We start from the raw sequence: 18,805 nt of genomic DNA, 5'->3' as shown, positions 1-18,805 counted from the left end.
TTTGCGGCATTGCATGAGGTATATGGATGTTCTGAGTCCCATGTGGCCTTGCAGGAGGCTTTCTTTTTGAGGAAGCAACAGCAAGGGGAGACTCTGTTACAGTTTTCCCTTGCGTTGATGAATCTTATGGAAAAGGTCAAACAACATTCAGCCATTGCAATAAATGCACCTGTTCTATTGCGTGATCAATTTGTGGAACACGTAGCAGATAGTGCTCTCAGGCGGGAACTTAAACAGTTAGTATGACGTCAGCCAACCACTACATTACTGGAAGTACGCGGGGAAGCCATGAGATGGGAACGAGAGGGAATGCCGTGGGGTGCGAGGGGTCGCAGTCAATCGTTCCCGTTGTTCTATGGCCTTCAGTATGGGGTTCAAGGAGAGTTGCATTCTGTTGTGGCTGCTTCTCCCACATCCTCTGAAATGGGTGAACTGAGAGAAATGTTGAGAGCCCAACAAAAACAGTTGAATCAATTGACGCAAAGTTTTGCTCGGTTTCAAGATTTCCGTTCTTGTGATCGTTCCCCGTGTCAGGGCCCAGTAATTTGCAGATGGTGTCAACAGCCAGGGCATTTTGCCAGAGACTGCGAGGGGCCATGAGTACCCTTACGTCCCTCGATCGTAGCTTCCGCAACCGTTCAGCCGCCTGTGGATGGGCGCCGTCAGGATCGTCAGCCACTGGGAAACTAGTCCCCGCCGAGTTGCAGAGCCACAATTCGGTAGGGGAGGCTATTGGCTCAAGTGAATTGAGCTCTGATTCTAACCATCATTTAATTTCATCATGCCCACATCTTGTTGTTGGAATGAGAGGGGTTAAGATACCTTGTTTAATCGACACCGGTTCCATGGTTTGTACTATAACAGAAAGTTGTTTTCTTGTTAATTTTGCACAATGTGGGCAGGAACGGTTGCGGCTTTGCCAGTGGTTGCAGCTTAGGGCTGCAAATGGGTTGGAAATCCCTTACATCGGGTACCTCGAGCTAGATATTGAGTTGTGTGGGAAGCTAGTAGTAGGATGTGGTGTGTTAGTGGCAGTGGTGGAAAGAGTACTGAAAATGTTTACTTAAGTACAAGTACTGTTACATTGCTGAAATAATAATCAATTACAAGTAAGAGTACTGGTGTCAAAACAGTACTCGAGTAAAAGTACAAATTACTCTTCTGAAAAACTACTCAAAGTACTAAAATTACTAGTTACTTTTTAGCTGGCGATATTGAATAAATTATCAAAAAATATTCAATCAAATCATAGATCTAAGTAGAAAATAGCTACTTTAAACAAAGCACTTTCACCTTATTGACGAAGTGCATGAATTAGTGGTCACAATACTGGAATTTCTAACTTCAATACAATACCTTAAAAATGATCCATATTCAGTATCATTTTAAATAACATGGGGGAAACCACCACGTACTGTATACCTTTATACTGTTTACCACGAAGACTTTTTTGTCCATCCATTTTGTCAAGGCAGTCATTTTCAAGCTTCAAAAAGCACAATACTCTTAACAGTAATCAATTTAAATGGAGCAGTTTAATTCAAGTCTTCTGAAGAGAAGTTCATCTTCAGAACACAAATTAAGATATTTTTGATGAAATCCAAGAGCTTGTTCTGTTCATCTTCAGAACACAAATTAAGATATTTTTGATGAAATCCAAGAGCTTTCTGACCCTCCATAGACAGCAACATTATTACCACATTCAAGGTCCAGAAAGGTAGTAAAAACATTGTTAAAATAGTCCACGTGACTACAGTGGTTCAACCTTAATGTTATGAAGCTACAAGAATACATTTTGTGCACAAAAAAAATACAATAAAATAAATAACGACTTTATTCAACAATTTCTTCTCTTACATGTCAGTCTCTGATGCTGTTCACTTAGTAAACACAGTGCAGCATTTCCAGGTTCTAAGTCAGCTCATTATTGGCCGGATTCTGCGTCAGCATCACACGCATGTGTTGTGATGCTCACATGAACAGCATCAGAGAGTGACACGGAGAGAGGAAATTATTGAATAAAGTTATTTTTGTTTTCTGCACAAAAAAGTATTCTCGTCACTTCATAACATTAAGGTTGAACCACTGTAGTCACATAGGCTATTTTAACCCCGTAAAGCCCACTGTTGCAGAATTACAACATCACTTTCAACAATTTTTAAAAAAGGCTTGCAAATGTTTTTTTTTCTCTCAAGACCACATTTACATAGTTAAAGGGATAGTTCACCCAAAAATGAAAATTTGATGTTTATCTGCTTACCCCCAGGGCATCAAAGATGTAGGTGACTTTGTTTCTTCAGTAGAACACAAAAGATGATTTTAACTCCAACCGTTGCCGTCTGTCATTCAAATAATGCCAGTGGATGGGAACTTCATCTATAAGAGTAAATAAAACTTGCTTAGACAAACCCAAATTAAACCCTGCTGCTCGTGACGACACATTGATGTCCTAAGACACGAAACGATCGGTTTGTGCGAGAAAACGAGTAGTATTTATATCATTTTTTACCTCTAAAACACCACTATGTCCAACTGCATTCATCACTCGATTCGTTTGGTCTGATCGCGCTTTGACAACGGCAGTGATGTCTCACGCATATACTTCAATGAGAGCTAGACATCACTGCCGCTGTCAGAGCGCGATCAGACCTCACTAAGCGAATGCTGAGCACAGTTGGACATAGTGGTGTATTAGAGGTAAAAAATTATATAAATACCGTTCGGTTTCTCGCACAAACCGATCGTTTCGTGTCTTAGGACATCAATGTGTCATCACGAGCCGCAGGGTTTAATTTGGACTTGTCTATGCAAGTTTTATTTACTCTTATAGTAGAAGTTCCCATCCACTGGCATTATTTGAATTACAGACGGCAGCGGTTGGAGTTAAAAATCATCATTTGTGTTCTACTGAAGAAAAAAAGTCACCTACATATTGGATGCCCTGGGGGTAAGCAGATAAAAATCAAATTTTCATTTTTGGGTGAACTATCCCTTTAATGGGTTCTGTTGTTTGTCCTCACAATGCTATTGGATAGAATACGTGTTTATAGGTCCGGTCATCTGGCCATGAAGTTACTCTACCTGCAGACTTCACGTCAAGCTCATCTCCTTTTTTTACATGACTGGATTTGTCAAGATTCAAGTAAGGTCACAAATTGAAATTTAAACTGTTAGATTCATTGTAACTAAGTTCTAAATGTGCTTTTCTGTTAAATTTGTACTTAGTTTAGTTTAGACCATAATTAAACACAGGAATAAACTGTATGTGGGATTTAAAACTCCATCATCCAGAGCAGTATCTGAAACTCCCTGTATCTATGTAGTTTATTTGTTTTTTAACTTCTGAATGATCCTGAGATTTTTTTTTTGAGTGTTGGCCAAGTAGTAGTTTATAGCATTAGGAGCTCTGAATGATTTTGGGGGGGGATGCCTTTTGCATTCTTCAGGGACAGGTGTGAATGGTCTTGAACATGAACCTGTAAGTGCTCTGGGTGGATGCATGTGTTCCTTTAGTATGATAAGTTGAGAGCATAATAGGCCAGCCAGACAGTATTGTTTGAATGTAGTAGTGGAGTTTGATTAGCATTTGCATTGAAATTATAATACTTTGATGGATAATATACTTAGATCTCGACCCTCGACACATGGTCTATCACTCTGTATTCTTTCAGTTTATCTACTACAATATAAGACCCATTTGTATTATTCACTTAGTAATTTTTTTACTTTTTCCATTTCAGAATGCCAAGATGTCATCGGAATACCCCCCACTGGATGTACGCAAAGACATGATTGCACATTTCCCAGTAAAGACGAAGAGAGGACGCTGTAGACACTGCAATAATGGATACACAAACACACTGTAGCAAGTTCAATGTTCACCTGTGCTTCTCAAATGAAAAGAACTTAGGGACAGTCTTAGGGACTATCACTGTAAAACACAGACTTCATTCAAACCACTTTGAAAGTGATAGAAGAAAAAGTTTTATAAATATAATTTTTTTCAATATTTTTATTAATAAATGCATAAAAAATATGATTGTTGTGTGATTATTACTCATGATATATACTGTTATGGGGCTATGTAAGCAATCAACCCTGCAAATGAATGCTTAAATGCTCTGTATCTGTTCAGACAAAGTGAGAACAAATACAGAAATTCTGCTCCTATCTAGGCCCAACATTGCAATATTACAACATTTCCCTAAAAACTTACTAAAAAGTAAAAAATGTGAAAAATCTTTAATTTCTACATCAGAGGCCTCCTAAAACAATATCTGAGAGGTCAAAAAAATTTTTTGCTCTTTTTTTTCTATATTTGGGTTTTACAGGGTTAACGATGTCTTTCCTATCTTTCTGGGCCTTGAAAGTTGCAATTACGTTGTAGTCTGGGGTCAAAAAGTTCTTGGATTTCATCAAAAATATCTTAATTTGTGTTCTGAAGGCGAACAAAGGTCTTACGGGTTTGGAACAACATGAGGGTGAGTAATAAATTACAGAATAATATATCTGTACAATATAGTGATGCAGTTAGACAGACTAGGTTATTATTATGTACAAATCATACAAATTTTTAAACATATATTTACATTGTAAAGAAATAAAAGATCCATCTTTGATTGTTGAGAGACTTTCTGGTGCATTTCACTTAAAGCCAATAAGATTTACTGTAGCATTTTCATCGGCCAGGCATGGAGGTCTATTCTGATTGATAACTTTTGACGATGTTTAATTTAAGACCACAGAGAGATTCACGATTGCACACTACACAGTCTGACAGCACTCACGAGGAAAGCAGTTCACTTGTATATTTGAGAGCTCAGGTCGTTTTCTACGAGTTAAAACAATGCGCTCTCGACATTTGTAATTAAAATACGCCATAGAAACCAGCGAGTATTATTAAAATTATGTTCAATACCTGCTATCTCGCGCTGACATTCAGGCGCTGTAACTGAAACATGTGAGTGACAGCAGGAGGAGGAGGCGGGTGTGTGTCAAACTCGCTATCGGGGAGATGATAGAATGAGAACGTGTTGCTGGTAAAATATCAGGGTTTTCATTGGTCAATTTATGATCGAATTTCTTTATTGGCTACTGATATACCGGTCAAAGGTTTGAATATTCAAATTGTTGGCGTACTTAGTAACGGAATGTGATTTTACTGTAGCAAAGTAGATTACTTAGCTTAATTACAGATTTAAAAATGTACTCAAAAAAGTACAAAAACCTGAAAAAGCTACTTAATTACAGTAATGTGAGTAGTTGTAATTTGTTACTTCCACCTCTGGTTAGTGGTTAAGGACCCCCCGGGTGGTTTGAGTGCCCAAGTTCCTGGAGTTCTAGGAATGAATATTCTTAGTCGTTGTTACCAAGAACTTTTTGGCCAGCACGGGTCGTCCCTTTTTAACTTGCCGGCAGTTTCGGAGGCCCCCGGCCCTGTAATGCAGGCCTTTCAACATTGTCAACTTAAGGTCCAACCCTCTGGCTCACTGAGTAAGGTAAGGGTATGTGGTCAGAAAGCTAGACTCGTTTTAGGTGGTATGATGCAGATAGTAGCAGCAACATGTTCTGAACTTTGTTCAGGAGATACTGTGCTGTTTGAGCCTCTTGATTCAGGTGTTCCGGCTGGGTTACTTGTGTCTCCAGCTTTAGTACGGGTGTTTCGGGGTACCGTTTATATACGCATTATCAGTGTGGAGACCGTAGATGCTCTGCTGTTTCCTGGTGTAGTCATAGGTACGTTGAATAGTGTTTTTGTTACCAGTTTACCTCAAGGTATCACAGTAGTTAAAACGGTGGCTGCAACAGTGGGCTTACAGTCTTTGCAGACGAAGTCCACTGTGCTTGAACAAATTGAGTCTATTGAATTAACTGTTTTGGCACAGAGTGAACAGGATCAGGTGAGGAAGCTGCTTCAGCAATACCAGTCAGTGTTTTCAGCCCAAGATGGTGATCTGGGTTGTACTAATCTGCTCTCTCATGACATCCCTCTTCTAGATGATGTCTGGCAGAGGTATCGACGCATACCACCTTCTGAGTATGACGTTGTGAAGACCCACATTAGCCAACTTCTTGAGGCTCAAGTAATAAGGGAAAGCTGTAGTTCCTATGCCTCCCCAATTGTACTTGTCAAAAAGAAGGACGATAGTCTGTGCATGTGCGTGGACTACCGTCAATTGAATGCTAAGACCCAAAAAGATGCGTTCCCTTTGCCCCGAATTGAAGAATCCCTTGATGCGTTAACTGGAGCCCTCTGGTTCTCCACAATGGATTGGGCATGTGGTGTCTTCTCAAGGGGTGGCTACAGATCCCAGCAAAGTTGAAGTGGTTGCACAGTGGAAGTGCCCCACTAGTTTATCGGAGTTGCGGTCTTTTCTTGGTTTTGCAGGGTATTACCGTCGATTTGTAGAAGGTTTCTCCAAGTTGGCGGCCCCTTTGCATAGGTTGGTAGCCGAATGGGGTGGTCGTCAACCCCAGAATCAAGCGGAACGTAATTTTACAAATGTTTGGACGTTTCAGTGCCAGGAGAGTTTCGATGCTTTGAAGGGTAAACTTACAACAGCCCCCCTTTTGGTGTACACAGATTTTTCCTTGCCTTTTAATTTAGAGGTGGATGTGAGTCACAAGGGTTTGGGAGCTGTCCTTTCACAAGAGCAGGAAGGGAAGGTAAGACCTATTGCCTTTGTGAGCCATAGTTTTAGGCCCACTCAGCGCAATACTTCCATCTATGGTTCAATGAGACTAGTGTTTTTGGCGCTCAAGTGGGCCATGGGAGAGAAATTTCGAGAGTACCTGTTAGGGCATAAATGTATCGTGTTCACAGATAACAACCCCCTCAGTCATTTGGCTTCAGCTAAGCTTGGGGCGATGGAACAGCGTTGGGCCACCCAGCTTTCAGCTTTTGATTTTGAGGTATGTTACCATTCTGCGAAGAGCAATCGTAATGCAGATGAGCTTTCCAGACAGCTTCCATTAAATACTGAGGAGGTCCTTAGGGTGCTCCCGTTTACTGCGGTTCCTGGTATAGTAAGGCAAACAGTAGTGTCACAGTTGGCCTCTTCAGATTCCCAAACCCTGGTTGTTCAATCTGTGGTGACCACACTTCCCAGTTGCCCACTGGCATATATTAAGGGATTGCAGGCGTCTGATCCGGTAATTGGGAAAATACTCCCATTCTGGAGACGTGGAGAAGTTCCTAGTTCTCAGGAGTGCAAGTTGCTGTCTAAAGACTTGGTGACCCTTCTCGGCCAATGGGATCGTCTGGTTGAACAGGAAGATTTTTTGTATTGGCATGTCTTCCGGCCAGATGGTAGGGAGGAGATTCTTCAGTTAATCTTGCCCTCTGTTTTGAAAGGTGAGGTTTTAACAGGATTGCATCAGGAACATGGACACCAAGGGGTCGAGCGGACCACTGAACTGGTATGGCAGAGATGTTATTGGCCAGGAATGGCGATGGACGTGGCCCTTTGGTGCCAAGAGTGTGAGCGGTGTCGTACCTTCGAGGGCCTCTAGTTACATGGAACATTTACTGGCTTCAAGGCCTAATGAGCTCTTGGCCATTGATTTTACTGTCCTTGAGCCATCTAGTTCAGGCCTTGAGAATGTTTTAGTGATGACAGATATCTTCACAAAATATATCTTGGCGGTTCCAACACAGGATCAACGTGCTGAAACGGTGGCACGGGTGTTGGTAGCAGAGTGGTTTTACAAATTTGGGCTTCCTGACCGTATACATTCCAAGCAGGGCAGCAATTTTGAATCCACATTGATTCAACAGCTCTGTGACCTGTATAAGATCCAGGGCCCTCATTTATCATTGGTGCGTACGGACAGATTTGTGTGTAGTGAGTGCGTAAGAACAGTTTCATGCAAAGTGTGGGATTCACCAACTTGTACTTATACGTAGAAATGTGTGTAAATATAAGCACACCTCTGAGCATGCTTACGCAGATAATATAGTGGTAGAATAGTAACACTACACACAAAAATAATTTAAGAGTGTCACAGTATGCATCAAGCAATCCACATGTCCTGTGTTTCCTTTAATTATAAAACACTCAATTTATCAATTGTCTTACCATTGTCCATTTATCAATTGTTTTACACACAATGCATAATTGGTGTCAAACCCTACACTATAAAAAAAAAAAAATGGTGAAGTAAATACTACAGAAAAAAACAAAACAAATGTAAGTAATTTAGTAGTACTCAATTTAAGCTTGTAGAAATTAAAGCGTAAATGTCAACATTATAAAATTAAGTAAAACTAACTTTTCTGATACTGGTGTTCCCATCATGCACTGGGCCTTGAATAATTAATGAGGTAAATTTTTCGTCGTTTTCCAGCTGTTTTTACACTGTTTTATCATTGCTTTTGTGGTTAGGTTAAGTAACTTGCCATTTTGTGACATTTGGAGTTCATTTTCTACTCAAAATGCCACAATCATACTCAAAAAAGTTCCATCGAATGTTACAGTCATTGTGTAATAATTTTACTTATCTTAGCTAAGTAAAGTAACTTAAATCCATATTTGAAATTTACTTAAATAGTCTATGTGTGCAAAAACTTGCAAAAGTAAAATTAAGTAAACTTTATTTTTATTTTATCTTGAGTTATTGGAAGACTTTGCAAACAATGTGCTCCACAGAGCGCGTTTTCCAAGATCATGCTGATCTGCTTGGCAAGAGCTCTCTTTGCCATTATTGCGGTGAGGAAAAAACACAATCACATGATATTTAAAGGGAAGTGTTATAATACCACTGTTCATCAAGATGGGCATGGCACATCACTTTCAGCCCGTGGTCGGACCTTGCCTTTCTATGGGCCGGAGTCCCCTTAGAGCAAGTGTCCAAGCATGTTGTTGTCAAAACTGATGAATATCAATTGCCTGGAGTATATCGCCAAAAGAAGTAGATTATCCGGGTACTTTTTGCCTACTCTTTTATGAATACTGTGAATTCAGACATACTTTTGGAGGGGAGGGAAGTATGCGATTTTGGATTCAGTCTTAGTGTAAATAGAATCTATTGATATTTGATCTTAGTGTAAATAGTGTAAATCTATCCCCATGAAATTATGATATTTTCACTTCCTTAAAATACTGTAGAATCTCAGATAGCATCTATCACTATTGCACTTAGTGTAAATAGAATCTATTGGTTTTTGCACTTAGTGCAAATAGCCACTGTCATGTTATATTTACTGAGCGCATTTGCATTTTCAGATCATAATGTACAGTGTAAGACAGTGGTCACCAAACTTCCTGAGCCCAAGATCCCAGTCTATGGCCCCGATGAAAGGCAAGATATACCTGTCAAGAGTTGAAAGAAAACAGTAAAACAGACAGTACAGTTTGTACTTCCAACTTGAGGCATTTTATTTAGGCTAATTGCAGTTGAATTACATGAAATGCATTGCTTCACCAATCCAATTCTCAGTACTCAATACTGCCACTTTTTGCTGGATCTGGTATGAGTCAAGAACAATCCAAATCTGATACTGTGCACATTCAAGTTTGTTAAACTCCAGAAATGGCAAAAACATTATAAAACACCAGAAAAGTTTTTGTGCACTATATTCCAAGTCTTCCAAAGCAATTTGATAGCTTAATGTGTGGGACAAATGAATATTTGTTATTATATTTGGAATAGAACTTCTTTCCTGATGTTTCCAAAAATGTTTAATATGATTACACGCAAGTAAAACACTGTAAATAAAAACAATAAAACTAATGTGATAACCTATATGTATGACAATAAATTGATTATCATCATACATTTACCAGGTTATAATCATTCACCATAACCTTTTCAATGAGATGCACAATATACAATTAAATAATGTGCTGGATTTTTAAATTAAAATGCAATTCATTATTGTGCAAAAAATAAAAAGCACAATAATTTGTGTCAGGTGGTTAATGTATGTTGAATATGAGAAAATAGTGAAAGTACAAGTGGAAAATCTTTCCAAGAAACAAGAAGTCTGACAGTCGACATGTCATAAATATTGATATAACACACAGGAGAAATATGTATCGGGCACTTTCTGGAGATGCAATAATGGAATAATGTGTTTTTATGTGTGTTTCTTAAAATAAAACTAAAGTTGGCCAAATATATTAAGTGTTTCTATTTAAATGGAGAAAACAAATCACAGAAGTGTGAAATTAAGGTAAATTTCATAAAGAATAATCTCTACCATTGGCATAGTAATAACACTTTCTGGAGATGCAATAATGGAATAAGGTGTTTTTATGTGTGGCATAGCGTTCGGGTATACACATGCATATGGGCCCGGGCGAACTGAACCCCGCAGCGAGGGGACCTGTGAAGGAGGAGGACATCTAAAGGCAAGTATAAACATTTTCTCAGTGTTTATATTAAAAATCTAAACAGTAATTCACATTATGTTTATACTGATGTTATACTTGATATAAAATAGGAAAAGCCTATTTATTGTGTTTGTCATAGCTTGAACATTTCTGGCCTCTCCACTGGATTGCAGGCTGCACTCTTCACAAAGCACAAGATAGTGATGTTATAAATAACACTTTAGCTTCGAGGTGCATATCAAGCACAAAGCACAGTCTCCAGGCCCTGAATCAAGGAGTGTATTGGTCTTACATAGTCACGTGATCGATTACAAAAACGAAGCCTCATTTTCTGTTCATTCACGTGGGTGATTCGCTTTGCATATCAGAATGTTTGAATTGCAAAGTAAAGTTTGAACTAGGACTGTCACGATATCAGCTTAGAAAAATGTAAATTCTTATGTAATATGTTCACTTAATGTTGATTTTTCAGATATCAGATAAAACTCATTTGGTTGGGAGGGCCTTAATTCAACAATAAATAGAGCATAATTTCTGAGCACAATATTATTCAACTAGACCCTCTTCAAAGACTGCTGGTATGTATTAATATTCATGTCTATTTTTAATAGCACATTTTTGATTTGACAGCATAATATTTCTCAAATTAATAACATATTTAAAATAATAAATATATCAATTATTTATAAAATATTGTTAATTATATTTATTATACGAACGTATTATTTTGTTTAAAAGCAGATAACTGCTGAATTGTGAAGGTCTTCTGTGAGGTTGATACATTGATGAATTCCAGGTGAGTTGAATATTTATGCTCTCTGTATAAGGGTAAAAGTATAATTGGAATGGAAAAAAGTGTTTTATTGAATACAGTTTTATATCATTTTGGTGTCACTTTCACTAGTGATAAATTTGCAGAACTCTTGGCACAAAACTCTAAACCAATCACAGTTGTAACACAGCTCTTTGTTAAAAAGAAAAGTCTAATAACAACTGTTCTGACATAAAGAAGGCCTTGTTAGTGAAGAAGCTGTTAGTGGTTTTTCTTTGAGAGCATGATATGCAATGGAGGTTTTACTTATAAAATGACATTTTGTTTGGACAATTCAGGGTGTAAAGATATAGTATATAGGAGTCTAGAAGTGTCTTGTTCCACTCACTGCAATCCAACAATGACAAAAGAACATTCATCAAGAATCATTTGTATTGATAATTTGTCTGTAATAATTAAGTTTAAAAGGCTAAAAATAGTGTTTAATGCTAATCATTCTAAATAGCATTAAATAACACTGAACATTTAACGTTTTTCAACATTCTAAAACTACCTTATGTCTGCTTGTAGATTTCATTACAATACCTCAGTTCCTAAAAACAGCACTTATCTAAGGAATCTGAAAGGGGAAGACAAAGGGGGAAGTTAATTATTTGTAAAGTAATTGTAATTTGCAATTACTTTAGCACAACAAAATAAAAATGCCAAAACAAAGAAACATACAGTCATCACTGTACAGCAACCAAACAGACAGCATGCAACATAATGCAGCCAAATATACATTTTGAGAAACATAAATGAAAAAAGTTTTGGTAACACTTTACTTGAAGGGGTGTGCATAAGACTGACATGACACCTTCATAATCTTGACATGACACATGTCATGAATATGAAGGAGGTTTTATGCACGTTTATGACAACTGTCATTAAATGTCATTCGCTCAATTATGTCATTTTTAATGCAAAGATGACATTGTTTGAGATGTCTTTGTTACGACAACTTGACATAAACCAACATATCATAACCTGTCAGTGTCTTTGTCATGACAACTTGACATTAGCAAAACATCATAACCTGTCATAAACATGACATAGCAGATTAATTATCAAACTTAAAAAACTACTTAACTTTATGGGTTAACATTACATTACATTATTTTGGTAACACTTCAGTATAGGGAACACATATATAAACGATTAACTGTGACTTTTTCCTCAATACACTCTTAATTTACTGCTTATTATAGTTAATTGTTAGGTTTAGGTATTGGGTAGGATTAAGAATGTAGAATAAGATCATGCAGAATAAGGCATTAATATGTGCTTTATAAGTACTAATAAATAGCCAATATTTTAGCCATATGAATGCTAATAGTAATAAGCAACTAGTTAAAAGACCCTAAAATAAAGTGTTACCATTATTTTATAACAGTGTCATCTTTTTTACGAAATTTGAAATTGTCTATTATCTGACCTTCTGTTGGAGGAAACTTAAAAAAAAAAAAAAAAAAAAAAAAAAAAAAAAACATGAAATGAAAAATAGTCATGACACTGTTATAAAATTATTTGTCAGAGTATTGTCACTTAGTGACATTTTAATGACAAGTTCAATTTGTACCACTGTACTTGAGCTCAAGATACATATTCATAACACTATTATAATGGCCTCATGACAGCCAATGTCAAAACCAACCACATGACAGTTTAATGCAATGTTAACCCATAAAGCTAAATGATGTCAAGTTGTCATGACAAAGACACTGACAGGTTATGATGTGTTGGTTTATGTCAAGTTGTCATAACTCGGACATCTCAAACAATGTCATCTTTGCATTAAAAATGACATAATTGATCGAATGACACTTAATGACAGTTGTCATAAACATTCATAAAACCTCCTTCATATTCATGACACGTGTCATGTCATGATTATGAAGGTGTCATGTCAGTCTTATGCACACCCCTTCAAGTAAAGTGTTACCAAAGTTTTTTAATAAGTGGCCTAATGTTAAAGACAAGTAAACAGCCAGTAATAAAATAAGAACAAATGAACAAATGACAAGGAATGGCACAAATAAATACAATAGAATAGAATGCAAATTAAACAAATAGGTTCTTCAGGTCTAGTATAGTATTCAGGTACAAATGACTATAATGTGTAAATTAATTTTACCTTAACCTAATTCTTTGTGTCTTGAGTTTTAAACTTTGGAGTTCTAACCAATTAGACATTGTCTTTAATTTGGGGTGTGACTATTTCTCCTTCACATACATAAATCACAGTTCTTATCTTAGTCACATAGTCTCTTAACTTTCATGTGCTAGCAGAGTAAAATTTAGACGTAACGTCAATAAAAAGAGTACAACAGATTTTACACAGATTTGATTAATATATTATTTAAATAAATGCAAAATCATTCACACACATAACACACCTCCCATCAACCATTCAAAAGTTATAATAATTGCATGAATTGTGTGTGATCTAAGCATAAAAGTCACATATAAGTCTGTCTGGCATTGTTTGGAAAGATCTGATGCATTTTGATTTGTAAAGGTAGTGTATGTGGTTCTCAGGGTCTGTTTTAAGTCTCTGTCTTGGGGATCAAACAACCTCTGGTGATAACTCATGGTTCTTCCATCTGAAACTCAAGATGTGTCATCTCTTCAACCATTCGTTTCTTGACATCTTAAGAGTTCATTCTATAGTTGGGATCATCTCTCTCAAATGTGAATGGTCTTAATCCCTGCTTAGCTGGACTGGCTGACACCAAAATGATGAGATCTTCGATTTAGGGTCCTGAGTGTTGATTTGGGATTTGGCTACTTTTTACAGTTTGAAGGAGTTATTTATGTCTCATTAGCTCTCACTTTTTAGTTCCTACATTATACCTGCACTTTATCCAGTTTTCAGAGAAGCTCAAAGCATCAAAAAAAAAAAAAAAAAAAAAAAAAAAAAAACAAACAAGAGAAAAAAAAACACTCCTTTTCATGATTAAGTCTAGAAATGTAAGTTGCCTTGGCATGTGTTATGCAAATTGTGTTGCACAATGATGAATAATTTTTTATATATTTTTAAACTGCCTATTTCTCTTGAATAAATGGCAGCTACCTGCACAAATGTGCACTTATTTTCAGTGTATTTTTGTAACACTTTTGTAAACAATATGCACCTCTAATAACAATTTATTTCTATATAAAATTTAAAAAATATATATTTGAAAAAACACATTTTAGATCATTTTTAGTTAAGTTATATATAAAGTTTAATTAAGTTACATAAAAAGTATATAAGGTAAAAAGTACAAAATCCAAAGAACGGAGGCAGGTTAGTCACATTACACTGACTTCAAGTCATGGAGTTCTTCTATACTATTTTATCATTACGATAGCAAAATGTTTCTATGTTTCTTTGTTTATATGAGAATGAGAAATTGAAAATTATTCCTTCATATGCTGAGATGAGGTGATGTGTTGTTGTGTCTTATATCAGGATGGCGATACGTGTGATTGTGTTTCTAACACTTACTGGACTGTGCGTCGCTGATTCCAAAGGTATGTTTAAAATAATACAAGTAAAAATGCCTGGATTTAAAAATCTGTAACCATTGTGTATTATTATATATCAGTCAGATTAATTTATTAAAATTATAGGCTCAAATATGGTAATTAAAAACTTGTGATTTATTTATTTATTTATATTTATTTGTATTACTTTGAACCTGTCTTATCATTTTTTATCGATTTCATATCATATTGAACAGGGAATCTTGCTCTCAATGCCATGGCTCTGCAGTCCTCCTTAGGCCACTCACAGGGAGATGCTCAACATGCAGTAGATGGAAACAGAGACTCAAATTACGGGAAGGGCTCATGCACTCAGACTAAATCTGAGCATAATCCATGGTGGAGAGTTGACCTTGGAAATGTCTACAGAATAAGCAACGTTACCATCACTAATCGTGGAGACTGTTGCAAAGAGCGGATTAAAGGAGCTCAGATTCGTGTTGGTAACAGTCTGGCCAACAACGGAAACAACAATGAGCTGTAAGAAATGTTTCAATTGTTCTGTCATCTTCCCATGTTTATCATGTTCAGTCTGGTTTAATAAAACAAAATTGAACCTCCTCCACAAACCAACCACTCAGAGAGCCACAGCCATGGAGATGTACTTTACTTGAACATATTTTATTCAGACTGTGATTAGACATTTTTAAGGTTAGACCACTGTTTCTTGTAGAAATGCAATATAAAACAAAAATAATTTGTATAGGTTGTTTGCACATGACGTCATGGAGCGGCGCGAAATGCAGTTGGAGGGCAGTAAGTAATTTTCTACATAGGGATGCACTATGAAATGCCTATGTTTTGCGTCGTTTATGGTTGCTCTAATTGATCAAACCAAGAAACCATAAGAGTCTTTATCGTGTACCAAACATTGTTGCTCATCAGGGGGAAAAATACAAGAAATTGACTGAAAAACGCAGGAAAAAGTGGCTTTTAATCCTGCGTCTGCAATCAGGAGTGGCTTGTGTGTGCAATATGACTTGCATGTTCAACCACTAACAGAAAAGTACTATTCCTCCATAGATTTGTATGATTTCATTTGTTTTTCTATAAGGATGTCGTGTCCAGTTGCATAAAGCACCTTATCTGTAATTTTCCTTAGTATAACATGTTTTGAAAAACTTCTTCTTCTTCTTTTGAAAAAAGTCTTACACAGAGTGAGCAGGTTCGAACCAAGTCTTCTTATGAGACATGATCGACCGCTTCATATGATAAACATCTTAATTTAAGCATTTATTCACATAAACACTGATAACAAATAACGTGTCCATGGCAACAATAGAAATTTATAACAGCAAAACCTGGATCGCTGTTGTGAAACACTTAACGGTTTCCCTTAGAGAACTGTTTAAGGTATTATATCAAGATTTCATTTATTATATAGACATGTAATATAGAAATTCCCATAATTATATAGACATTCCCATAGGTAAGGGGAAGTCACGCCTTAAGTTTCATACTTGAGGGAAAAACCTGGTGCTTTACGCAACTGGGCACTGGAGAAGTTGCATCTCAATGACGGGCAAATATACCAATTCAGTATAAAAATCGCTCTTCTTTATAATGTAAGGATCAAGTCCAACATATGTTGTGATTTTCTGTTTATACCTCTCTTGAAATAGTGTCTAAACCAATACATTATGGACTTTCCTCTATCTTGTCCTTTCTTCTTTTCACTTCCTGCCCTCTATCTGAATTTTGAGCGTCATCAGAATCACGTGATTGCAAACAAGCTATTGTGAAGAGTGCTGTACAAAACCATTTGATTTCAGTACAGATTAAATGAATTTGTTAGACATGTGCAATGTGTTGTGAGGCCTCTGGTTTTCATTTTAACACTGTTATTTATGTATTTGCAGGGTTGCAACTGTTCTCACTGTTTTTGGTGGCACAGAAACATTTTCATTTGAGTCTGTTAATGGCCGATATGTCAACATTTTTTTACCTGGGAATGATGAAATCCTTACTCTCTGTGAAGTCGAGGTGTCTGCAGGTAAGGAACAGAGAGAGAAGAAACTCTGTGATAGAATTTGTTTATGTACTTATTAATGTGTATATAACTGATATTATTTTATTAACAGAAAATGACATACCATCATACCTTTGTAGTCCAAGTAAGTGTTCTTCATTACTTTTTTGGATGTTGTTGTCAGTAATACATATATATAATATTCATACTGAACACTCTGAAACTATAATATAATGTACATCAAGACAGTTGTTATCACAAAATAAACCTGACAGGGTGATTATTATATTGTTACTAGCCACACATAAATAATTCTGTACATGAAATATTGATTTTAGTTTAAATATTTGATTAGCTCACTTGTAATATACTCAAAGCTTCCGTGAAGAAAAAAAAGATTCCTAGCAAGACAAACATTTAAGGGTTTATGTACAGTCAAGTAAACCAAATAAATGATTACATGGACATATTGATTTAAATTCTTGCCTGTTTGTTATCTTAGAATCCATTACAGTGTACACAAACAATGATTTTGGCAACAAGGCGAACTCTACAGTACTCTTAGTACTAAAAATATTTCAATACAATCAATAACTATAACAGAGACACACCAGTTGTGTTTGTATGAAATGAGAGAGAGTGAGTCTGTGGTGTGATACAAGAAACATCAGAGAAAGTCCGGCTTCAGAAACCCGGATGAACTGTCTGTTATACAGCGTTACTATTGATGACGGTCATTATCTGGAAATATCAGACCTCAGAATGTCACAACTGACCAATCAGAATCAAGTATTCCAGAGAGCCGTGTAATCCTTTGGATTAAATATTTTAGCATTATTTTGCCCATTATATTGGAATTATACTTTAGCACATTAAAGTAAAAAAAGTTATTGTTTATTATTTTATGTTAAACAGGGAATCTTGCTGTTGGAGGCAAAGCTAACCAGTCTTCCACATACAGTACAAATGGACCTCAATATGCTATTGATGGCAACAGGAATCCAATTTTCAGTCGTGGGTCATGCACATTTACTAATTGGGAAAAGGACCCCTGGTGGAGACTTGACTTATTGGATGTCTACAAGGTAACCAGGGTTAGCATCACTAATCGTGGAGATAGTTCTCCAGAGAGAATAAATGGTGCTCAGATCCGTATCGGCAAAAGCCTGGAAAATAATGGCAACAATAATGAGCTGTAAGTATTTTCTCTCTTAATGCTTACACAAATGGTTAGAATATGAGTAAATAAGATTACTTTGAATAAATCATGCCTTCGACAGAAGTATATTTAATATTCTTCATGCCGTTTTGATACGCCCCTCTCTATTTCTCTGTTACTGTGTTTATTCACAGGGCTGCGACTGTTGTGACCATCCCAGCTGGAGAGACACAAACATTTGAGTTTAAGCCTATTAAGGGACGATATGTCAACATTTTTGTTCCTGGGCGTTATGAATATCTCACACTGTGTGAAGTTGAGGTGTTTTCAGGTGAGTTATAAAAGAAGAGAGACATGATGTGTAGACATTTGTACTATATGTACTATTTATACTATGTGTATGTTCCCTTAATGATTGTTTTGTTCTGTTGTCATTGCCAGATTAAGTGGAATGAGATGATGTTACACCACAGTCCACTGATCCTATAAGCAAAATACCAAACTACTGTTTTCTGAGCAATACTAATATTGTGCTGTTTTCATTGTTTTCATTTTACCTGTGCACCTTTTATTCCTAAGATAAAAGATAAGTTTCAGTGCACATTCAGTAAAGGGATGAAATGGTTTTTAAAATGCACCTATCTTTTACCTATCTTTGTTTATCTTTGCTTTCTACATGAATAAATTACTTCAGCATTGCATGTTGCATTTCATGTTTCTGGATCAAAAAAGGCTCATTTAAATATTTGCAATGAGTAGGAGGTGTAGTGTTACATAGCTACCCATCTAGAGTTGAGGAGCTGGTAACAAAGTTAAAAAAGAATTAGTTTTTTTCAAAAAAGAGAAAAAAAAAAAAAAAAAAACATGGATAGAACGAGGATGTCCAACCTTTTATCCCAGAATCAACAACACAACCACCAATTCAACCAATGTTAACTTTTAATTTTCTTTTATAAATAGTAAAAAAAAGCACAACAATAACAATAACCATAACACAAATATCA

At 36.4% G+C, this 18,805-nt stretch overlaps 1 protein-coding gene across 2 annotated transcripts; it reads left to right on the top strand.

Annotated features, from left to right (window-relative positions):
- Nucleotides 1-10,871: 10,871 nt before the first annotated feature.
- LOC125275130 lies at nucleotides 10,872-18,502 on the top strand. Of its 2 annotated transcripts, none has more exons than XM_048201824.1 (9): nucleotides 10,872-10,912; nucleotides 11,073-11,130; nucleotides 14,600-14,661; nucleotides 14,871-15,153; nucleotides 16,533-16,666; nucleotides 16,755-16,787; nucleotides 17,558-17,837; nucleotides 17,996-18,132; nucleotides 18,243-18,502. In XM_048201824.1, the coding sequence occupies exons 2-9, from the start codon at nucleotides 11,120-11,122 to the stop codon at nucleotides 18,245-18,247; spliced, it is 945 nt and encodes a 314-aa protein (XP_048057781.1). In that variant the 5' UTR covers nucleotides 10,872-10,912; nucleotides 11,073-11,119; the 3' UTR covers nucleotides 18,248-18,502. The 2 variants fall into 2 exon arrangements, with proteins under 2 accessions (XP_048057781.1, XP_048057782.1); XM_048201825.1 differs by having other exon boundaries at nucleotides 10,890-10,912; nucleotides 11,076-11,130.
- The last annotated feature ends 303 nt before the right edge of the window (nucleotides 18,503-18,805 follow it).

This window comes from Megalobrama amblycephala, linkage group LG9, assembly GCF_018812025.1.
Source record: "Megalobrama amblycephala isolate DHTTF-2021 linkage group LG9, ASM1881202v1, whole genome shotgun sequence".
Lineage (NCBI taxonomy): Eukaryota > Metazoa > Chordata > Actinopteri > Cypriniformes > Xenocyprididae > Megalobrama > Megalobrama amblycephala.
This window is presented reverse-complemented; position numbering and strand designations above follow the sequence as displayed.